The sequence below is a fragment of the Gavialis gangeticus genome, unplaced genomic scaffold, assembly GCF_001723915.1.
Source record: "Gavialis gangeticus isolate Ggan-Ray unplaced genomic scaffold, GavGan_comp1, whole genome shotgun sequence".
NCBI classification, from domain to species: Eukaryota; Metazoa; Chordata; order Crocodylia; family Gavialidae; genus Gavialis; species Gavialis gangeticus.
Genome location: NW_017729032.1, coordinates 121,399,622 through 121,409,129, shown reverse-complemented (window position 1 = coordinate 121,409,129; position 9,508 = coordinate 121,399,622). Strand labels below are relative to the sequence as shown.

Below are 9,508 nucleotides of genomic sequence, written 5' to 3'. Positions count from 1 at the left end.
TAAATCAGAGACCCCAGCATCCCTTGTCAGAGCCTCGGCCTTCTCAGCCTCCACCCCTTTTCTTTAGCTGGGCCTTCTAGCCTGGGCTCGCTGTACTGGACCTGGCTTCTAGGCACCAGCTCTTACCTTGATTACATTCATTCTGGGCTCTCTGGCCTCGTCTCAGCCCTTCTCTCGGCTCCAAGCCTGCTTTGGCTCTCTCTGGGCCCCTGGCCATATCTGGCTGGAGTTGTGCTCAGCTGCAGCCCTTCCCTGGACTGCCACCTTTTAAGGCTCAAGCCCACACCATGTCCAGGGGCCCCTCAGCCCTAGGTGGGCTCAGGACACTATTGGGACCTCCATAGCACCCCTACTAGTCCCAAACCCAAACCACCAGTATAAATTATGACAAAGGCATAAGTCTCTTTAGTTATAACACCAACTAACTCACTCTGGGTCTGAATGTAAATAGCAGGGTCACATGTTATCCTGGGTCACATTCCCCTGCAAAGTGGCACCAGTACCAGCTAGGAGCTTTCCTGGGCCCTCCTGCTTTGGAGCGTCTTCCATTGTAGCCTCTAGGGCCAGAATAGCTGTGTAGACTCAGGCCCTGAGCATATATACACACCAAGCCCTGCCCATTTCCAGTCAGGTGACCCAGCAGCCATCACAGGTATGTTCATCCTGACCCTGCTTAGCTGCTGGTTGCAGCTCTTAGTCCTGAGTAGCCTGGCTTGTCTGTCCCTTTTGTCTGCTACTGCTGGCTTTTGACTACACCTCAGCTAGCAAGTAGCTAGCTCTTTAGCTGCTAGCTTTCCTTGAGCTAGCTCACCCTGCTGCAGTTTCCTCTTAAGAGTAACAGGAGCCTTCTGGCTTCCTGAATTAAAACATTTTAGCTAACCCCCCCGCAACCCCTCTCCCACCCACAACCAGTCAAACAAATCCCCAACACCCAAAAAACAAAAAAACCTCCACCCTGCTTTCAGAATTTATAACCTTTCTTTTTATGGGTGCAAACTCTTTGATACCTAATTTTGTCTTACTGAAATGTTTATTTTTCATCTGTTCACTCTTATTTCTGTTTTGAGCACACCTTTTTGCTATAGATCATCTTGGGGGTGTACTCTCTGTGAATGTTTTCATGCCTTGTCTTTATTATGAATAAAACTGCGTTGTGAAGTATTAGCTTTCATTTCTTTTTAAAATTGATTTGAAGGTAGAATATTGGGAACATAGCCAAACTGGCATGGCTACTGCATGGCTAAACCTTCAGAAGTGTGGAAGAATCAATATTGGAGTTACTCACAGAACTGTTTCTTGTATGTAGTCTTCATGATACAGTCTTCATTTTACATGATCAAATAGAATTTCTAAAAGTATGATTTTCCCCAACAACTTTAGGTACGTAATGCAGATACATTGTGATAAAACTATATTAAATAATTGCTTTAGGCTTTCTATATTCATACCAATAATACTTAGCACTTAAATAGTGCTCACATCCATAGATATCAAAGTGCTAAGCATTATTATCCCCATTTTACAGATGGGAAAACTGAGGCTCAGAGACATAAAGTGACTTGCCCAGGGTCATACAACGAAGTGAGACTGTCTTCTATTTAAGGTATGTATTTTAATAATTAGTCAGTGGCCACATACTATTACATTTTTTTCCCCAGTTGACAGGAGCCATTTCCTTGGGTGCAATGTAGCTAAGTTAAAAGTAGCCTGTTAACTAGGAAGAATGCTTGCCTGCACACATGTGTGTGGCTCTTTTTATTTATAGTTCTAAGAATGAAGCAACCAACTGAGTAGATAATATAGGCTTCTCTTGCAAGTGCCTATGAAAGCATGGAAGTCATTATGGAACTGTGTGGGCAAAGCTAATTGTAGGATTAGGGCTTTCAGAGCAGTCTTAGCTGGGGTACGCATGCCAGCTATATTTTATTCCACTATTTCGCAGCATTATGCTCATGTCCCCAAAGTGGCAAATACCTGTGCATGTGACTGGACTCATTTAAAAGTACTGTTGTCTTCAGTATATAATTTCAAGTGTGTGGATGTTTGCAGGATTTGGACTGTTAATCTGGAGCATTTTGAGTAGGAATAAGACCAGTGTAATTTTCACATAAATGACTTCTATACCCTTTGGGTATACAGTATTATACAGTAGTGCAGATAGTGGTACATAATAAGAAGTTGTACAAAAGGTATGGCATATACTGTGTTATTTAAGAAGTTTGATTATGAAACTGAAGACTGTATAATAAATAAAAACAATGAAAAACCTCAAGGTTGTATGAGTAACCTTTAATATTGATTTCCTGACTTCTTATTCCTTAACTATGCAATTGTAGCATTCTCATTAAAGGTTCTTTGAAAGTGTAACTTTGTAGTTGTTTGTAAAAGAAAAATTGAAGATGATTTCTGTTATATGGGATTGTTGGGCTAGCCATCATCAGAATACGCTGTCATGTTTTGATATGTAGGAGCAGCACAAAATACAAATGAGAAGTCTTCCGTCTTGCATAATTTAGGTATATTTAAGAAAATTCTCCATACTTTTTCCACTGCCAGCAACATTGCCACCTAGACTGTGCATGTTTTATGATTACAGCTGTCATCTTTTTTTTTGTGGCCCAATCTTCTGTTAAAAACTGGGATAATTCCACCACAGCTCATGGAACAATATTTTTATAGGCCCCCTGGCCAAATGGTACATGGGTTTTTTGCCCCCAGGACTACATGCCATGTAGGCTGTGTGTCACTGGCCCCCGACCCCCTGCACTGTGTTGAGGCCATTGTGCCCTGCATGCTGTGCCTTGTGTACTCCCTCCATGGTATGTGCAGTAAGTGCTTCTCCATTCATGCACCATACTATGTGCATGCCCTTTATGCTGTGCCATGTGCCCCTCCTCTTCCTTTCCCTCTCCCCTGCCACTGCACTGCATGGGGGAGTGTTATCTTATATTATGCTGGCATGCTGCACCACAGTGGCGTTCCTGTGTTTCCACAAGCCATGGATTCTCTCAGCCGTTCACTCTTCTCTGCAATGCCTATAATAGCCACAACAGTTGAAGCACTACTATGGACAAAGCAACAGGATATCTGGGCTGAATGGACATGCCAGCAATTTCCTTTAGTGCTTTCTGTGCCAGTGCTCCAAACAGTGCTGCCAGGCTTTTGTTTTGTTTTTAATAAAAGCTGAGTTAAGAAATTATACCAAATTACTTAGTAATAAAATGTATGAGATGTCAAAACAAAGTCTGGTGTAATAACTAAGTAGGCACACTCTTTTATCCCTCTACCTAAATGAATTTAGTGTGTTTTTAGCACACTTAAACCACGTTTTTAAAATTTATTAAATTAGACATTGGCAGGATTTTTCTGGCATGGGCTGGGGTGTGCAACCTTGCCACGGCCATGGGCTGGATGTCCTTATATCATATCATACTATTGTTTTTCAAGGAACTGGCCTTTTTACCTTGCTGACATGCCAACTACTCTGAGCATAGACTGTTTTTTATTTGGATAGGGTCCGAAAACTGAAAAAATCCCCCTTGAAATTCTCTTTTGTTTGTCAAACGTTATTTTTGATGCGAGTTTCCTCGACAGGTCTAATGATAACAAACATGTTAGTATTAAAAGGAATGTTGAGCTTCACAAAGAGATTGTAGCAGCAGGAATTTAACTTAATTCTGTTCTATGATACCTTCAAAAGCCTCTGTTTTCCTGCTCTGTATTTACAGAAAGATGTTGCCTCAGCATGTGATCCTGGATGTCTCTTGATATTTTGAAACCAAATTGTTTTGCTACTTGAATGCCCAGTATATTTTTAAAATCTTGTCTATTAAAGCATGGGAAAAATTCTTCTGTATGTCATGCTTTGAGGCCTGTTTTCATTATTAGCTTAACTTTTCTTGGCCATTGTTCATATGGTGGCTAAAATGAAATTTTCTTTTCTGTGCAGAAATATTGTGTTTCTTTAATAGAGCATAGAATCACACATATAGGTGCACAGTAATACATGTGATTGGTCTTGTACAAAGAATTCTGGAACATGCAAATGCTGGTCAGTTCCCTGGCAGCTCAGGTAATATTGGGCTATATTTAATATAGCCTTACAGTATAGGAGTCCTTTTTTTTAGTAAATAGGGAGAAACCTGGTTTAATTTGTAAACTATTGCTTCTTTCAGATGTTAAAAAAAACAAAAATCCCTCCAAAAAACACGCTTTACCAGAAGAACTGGTGTGTTACTTTGACTCAGCTCCATAGCATATGTTTAGACTGGGTGCTTCAGCAGCGCTTTATGGTGCTTTTATCTAATAGCGGATTCAGTCAGGTATTCGATAAAAGAACTGAAAAAGCCTCACTAATGTGTTGACAAGGTTTTTTGGGTAGATGTGATATCTTTTATTAGACCAACTAAATAGTTGGAAAAATTGTTCTTTGCAAATTTTTGGTACAAACAACCTATGCCTGAAGAAGGGGGTTTATGCCTGGAAGCTTGCAAAGAACAATTTTTCCAGCAATTCAGTTGGTCTAATAAAAGATATCACGTCTGTCCAAAGAACTTATCTGCCTGTGTCCTTAGACCAACATGGTTACAATCAACGACCACTAACGCATCCAGTCTATGCAGATGTTGGGCAAGCTGGTTCAACTAATGGACTGCCTCTTCTGAGCATGCACTGGCCTATGCGCAGGAGCACACCGAGTTTAAAATAAAACACTGTGTTGTTTGTTTGTTTTGTTTTTAAATGCCCACATGCAGCCTAAGGTAATACAGAAGTCATTTTAATTAAGAATCTGCAATTTTTCTATCAATTTCAGGAGCAGAACGGCAGCCTTTACAGATGTCAGGATAAGGACCATGAATGAAGTCATAACTGGTATAAAGATAATAAAGATGTATGCCTGGGAAAAAGCATTTGCAGATCTTGTGAACACTATAAGAAGGTAATCAGTGTTGCACTGAAAGTTAGGCTTGGATATTTGATCTATATGCATTTTTGGGTGTTAAATACTTTCTTTGCTGCTTTAAAATGCAAGGATTTCATTAAAAAAACCCTTGTATAGCTTTGTAGTTTTTTACTTCATCTGTACATAAAGAGGGAAGTTTCTCTTAAGGGCAGAAAAAACAATTCCTTTGATATTTATGAATCCTGTTTCACCTAAGTGTGAATATACATTGAGTCTCTCTATTCCTAAAGAATTTCATCCCCCCAGCCATCTCAGCTAGATCTCCATACCTTAATTTGCAGAATTCCTTTCACCACAAGTATGTGGAAGCAGTTTTTTTCTTATTGTAGCTATAAATTTAGAACCTGCAGATGCTATATTTTGATCCCTTTTTGTATCTCTTGTATGAACTCCTTAAGTGATAGGCCTGGCTTTCAGATTTTTCTGAAGTGTGTGGCCATGGGATTCAGTTATTCTGGGTCTATATTTCTCAGCCACAGTGCTATTTTTCCCCACCATGGCAACCTGATAGGCCAGCCAAATGTGGCACTTTTAAAGCAGACTCTATGAGCCTGACAGAGACTGACTAATATGATTCAAAACAGAGCATTATTTATTTTTTTGCCCAAAGTACAGAGCAACTGGAGCATACTTTGATCCAGCAGTTGGCAACCTATGGGCCAGATCTGGCCTGTGGAGTTGGGGCTTTGGTAGTGTTTGGCAGAGAGATACAGGGGTTTGCCTTCACTGGGTGGGAGAGAGTTTCATTCATGCGTGCCATGGCTGGGTGGTGGGGAGAAGTGCTGGGTCTTAGCACTGACCCCGCTTAGACCTGAGCTGGGTCATGCTACCCAGAAAATGTTGCCAACACCTGTCTTACTCCTTCATTGCAATCTCCCAGCTACCTCCACCTCTAGGATGGAAGAAGCAAATTGCCTGTTTGCTGTAGTTTCTGGATCCCTTTCTCTTCATTTCTCAGTAACACTCCCTCCAAAGCTTCTCCCAACTTGCTGAATCCCCACCCCTTTCCAGCACTTGCAGTCTTGTAGTATAATAAATCAATAGGAAGGATACTTAGCTTAGCCTTGAAAAGAGTAAGCTGTTCTAGGTTGAATGGAAGTAGAAAGGGGTTTTTCCCAGTCTGGAGCTTCACCATTCATTCTTCAAGGGTCCTTGGCATTTCTTAAGATAGCATTTTACCCTTGCCATTGTTTTGCTGGTTTCTCTCATGAAGCCAACCTTTTGATTTAACTTTGTACTGTCAGGCAGTTCAATACAAATAATCTGAGAATCGTACTATCTTTTTAAGGACTAACACACAAAACTCCATCATTTTCTATGGATTTCAGAAAGGATTATTAAGGATTAATGAAGTATGGGAAACCATTTCATTTAGGAATTTAGAAACTAATTGGATTAGGCCTAGCTCTAGTAGTCTGTATATGAATGTTGTTGACAGTGTACTTTGGATTATAGGCCAGCAGTTGTGAGCTCATAAATTGGTGGGAGGGGGTTGAACTCTTTCAAAGTCTGTCAATACAGCTAGTTTGGCAACTATAGTGGGAAAGTTCCTTAACTTCTGTAGAAGAACAGCCTTCTTCTAAGTGACAGATTCATTAGATTTATGTGGGATGATCTACAACTTGACTTCCTAACCCTGAAATGGAGGTCCCAAAGGAAAGCAATCTGATTAGAATTTCACTAATTAGTAGAAAATAAACTGGAAAAAAATAGTAATAGGTATGAATAAATTTAAGCAGAATCTTGCTGGAATTAGAAAATGCAGAACAAAGTAACTATCACCCTTGTCATACGCTAATTGTTTATGCTGCCTGAATAATTGTTGGTATTCATATCCCATATTGTGAACTCGGGTAGAGTAGCTAGGATCAGACTGGGTGACTAATCTTACAATTGGCAATTAAAGTTAAATTTTTAGAGCTTTCAAGTTTGAAAAAGTATCTGTTCCAAAAGCCTTCAAGTCATTACAGGGAGGCACATTAGCTGAACAGGCTAAATCTGCCTACTAAATTCCAGTTAGCTGGCATAGTGGCTGGCAAAATAACTGGTATAGAGGTCACAGATCCAGCCTGCCAGTAGGGGAACCTACATCTCCTAGAGGGAAAAGCTAGAAAAAGAGGTCTAAGCCTATAGAGATGGAAAATCTAAAATAAAAATAGGGAATATTGAAGGTGCTATGATTTAGCCAGCAACTGATTAGACAGTTAACCAACTACATGGTTATTTTGAACCAACACTTCATAGGTGAGCTTATCTTCATAGGTGAGATCACCGATGAGCTCAAGGCTGCATCATTTTTAAACTGTTTTATTTCTTAATAGGCGTTATATGATTAACTTTACTTGATATTGCAAATGGTGAGAGAGAGAGTCTCTGGATATTCAGACTATGTAACTGAATATATTTGTCTTTACTCCTGGAAGAAAACTCATGAAAAAAAAAACCTAAGAACAAGTGAAGAATTTAAAATTGTTGGCAAATAGAACAGTTCATAGTGATGCTTAGTATCCTGATAAATGATAATACTTAATTTTATGTTACCTTTTAATAAAATAGTCTTTGATTTGGCACTTTCCTTTTCTATAGCTCAGGGCTTCCCAACTTCAGAGTGGCCAGAGGCTGCATGCTGCACAAGTTATGGGCCCAGGCCTCTTATTGCTTGCAGCTCTCCTACCATGGGAATACCATAAACCCCCAACCCTTGCTGACATGTGAGCCCCTCCCCCTGGTGCCACAAAGGTGTGGTTGATTTGCTCCCCCTGTGGTTCTGTGAGCTGCCAGGTGGATTACCCTGCTATAGCTCAAACTAAAGAATCTTGTATTTGACTATTATTCTCATCTTTATCTGAAAGTCTCTGTTCTTGTTGTATTTCCCAAGCGCAACATTTTCTTTCAGTCAGTGCTTGTCCATTTTTTACCTGCATCACAAAGGATTTAAAACAAATTCTAGTACTTAATAATAAAATGCTGCTACTGATACTGAGGTGTTTTGTGTTGTTGAAAGCAGTAGTCATGAGAGAGGAGCCTTATGAATGATGTAGTGTACCAATGTTTTTGAATCTGGTGAATTTTGTTTTGCATTTTTAGGAAGGAAATTTCCATGGTTCTTAAAAGCTCCTACCTTCGAGGACTGAACTTGGCATCTTTCTTTGTTGCAAGCAAAATAACAGTTTTTATGACTTTCATGACATATGTTCTACTTGGCAATGTTATCTCTGCAAGTCGGGTGTTTGTTGCGGTGTCACTGTATGGTGCAGTAAGACTGACAGTAACTCTCTTCTTCCCTGCGGCTATTGAGAGAGCATCTGAAGCAGTGGTTAGCATACGGCGAATCAAGGTACAGTCTTTAGATTTAATTCATTACAGATATATTTACTACTTTACTTTCCATCATATACTTTAGCATTTCCAACAAAAGTGATTTCTTAATGTGGTTTGTAGAGTTTTGGATTTCTGTAACGTAGCTGATGTCCAGAATTGAATACCTTTATATATGGTACCACCTGGGGAAAAAAAAAGGTGCATGGAAGATATGGAACAAAGAAGAATTTGGTTGTGTGCAAAGGAATGTGGAGAAGTAGAGTTGTGTACTCCATATACTTTGTATTGCCATGGCAATCATGGAAAGTAGCTGGGATTAATTACCTTGTAGTAGTTTTGTCAACAAGTTAGGGTGCAAACACAAGACAAAGGCCATTTGCATAAGACACAAAATTGGCCTTTAAAATGGCTTAATGCCCTTTTGCACCGCTTTAATGGTGCAACTGTTTGCATGAGTTGGTGGTGTAATACGCTTTAATGGCAGGTTGTTTGCATATGTCGGCTGTGTAATGCACGTTACATGACTTGGGGACGAAGGAAAATAGAATATCTCTGCCTTTTATTTATCTGGTTCAGTTTGGCATGGAGGGAAGCACCAGGCCTTGTGCATCTCATAGTTTCATAGTTTCTAGGGTCGGAAGGGACCTGAGCAGATCATCTAGTCCGACCCCCTGCCATGGCAGGAAAGAGGACTGGGTCAAACGACCCTCTCCTCATAGGGCCTCTTCTCATAGGGCCTGCCCTGCTGTCCCCTGGGGACTCAGGGGCTGAGCAGGTAACCCGTGCAGGCAGCCTGGTGGCAGCCTGTGCAAGCAGGCTTTACTGAAGGGGAAAAAAAGCGGTGAGCCTGATCTTTTTTCTGCCCCTCCTTCCCCCCCAAAGACTGCCTGCCTGAGCTGCATGGGGGCCTGGTGCTTTCCTTCGCAGCTGCGGTGTCCTCTGGGACTGCTCAGGCCGGTTGCTTGTGGGTGGGTGCTGTCAGGGGGGTGCCACAGCTGCCATGAAGGGAAGCACCAGCTCCCCCACTCCCCTCACCCCAGGGACCACTTGGTCTGCCAGCAGCTTGCCCTCCCCTCCCTGCTGCCAGAGAGCCAGGTAAGGGTCAGGTCTGACCCTTGGGTACACCCATGAGGATTTACTTCATCCTAAATTGAAGCGGTGTTTTTAAAGACCCAGTGCTTCAATTTATAGTTTCATAGTTTGTAGGGTTGGAAGGGACCTGAG

General features: G+C 41.1%; 1 protein-coding gene across 5 annotated transcripts in view; it reads left to right on the top strand.

Annotated features, from left to right (window-relative positions):
- ABCC4 (ATP binding cassette subfamily C member 4) overlaps positions 1-9,508 on the top strand; it is a 351,018-nt gene that overhangs the window by 121,007 nt on the left and 220,503 nt on the right. For 4 of the 5 annotated variants that reach the window (XM_019524314.1, XM_019524312.1, XM_019524313.1 and 1 more), the window contains 2 exons: positions 4,814-4,939; positions 8,051-8,300. In XM_019524314.1, coding sequence (XP_019379859.1) covers positions 4,814-4,939; positions 8,051-8,300 — 376 coding nt within the window. Of the gene's footprint in view, positions 1-1,522; positions 1,604-4,813; positions 4,940-8,050; positions 8,301-9,508 lie in introns of those variants that run through there. The other variant, XM_019524316.1, reaches the window with a different exon arrangement.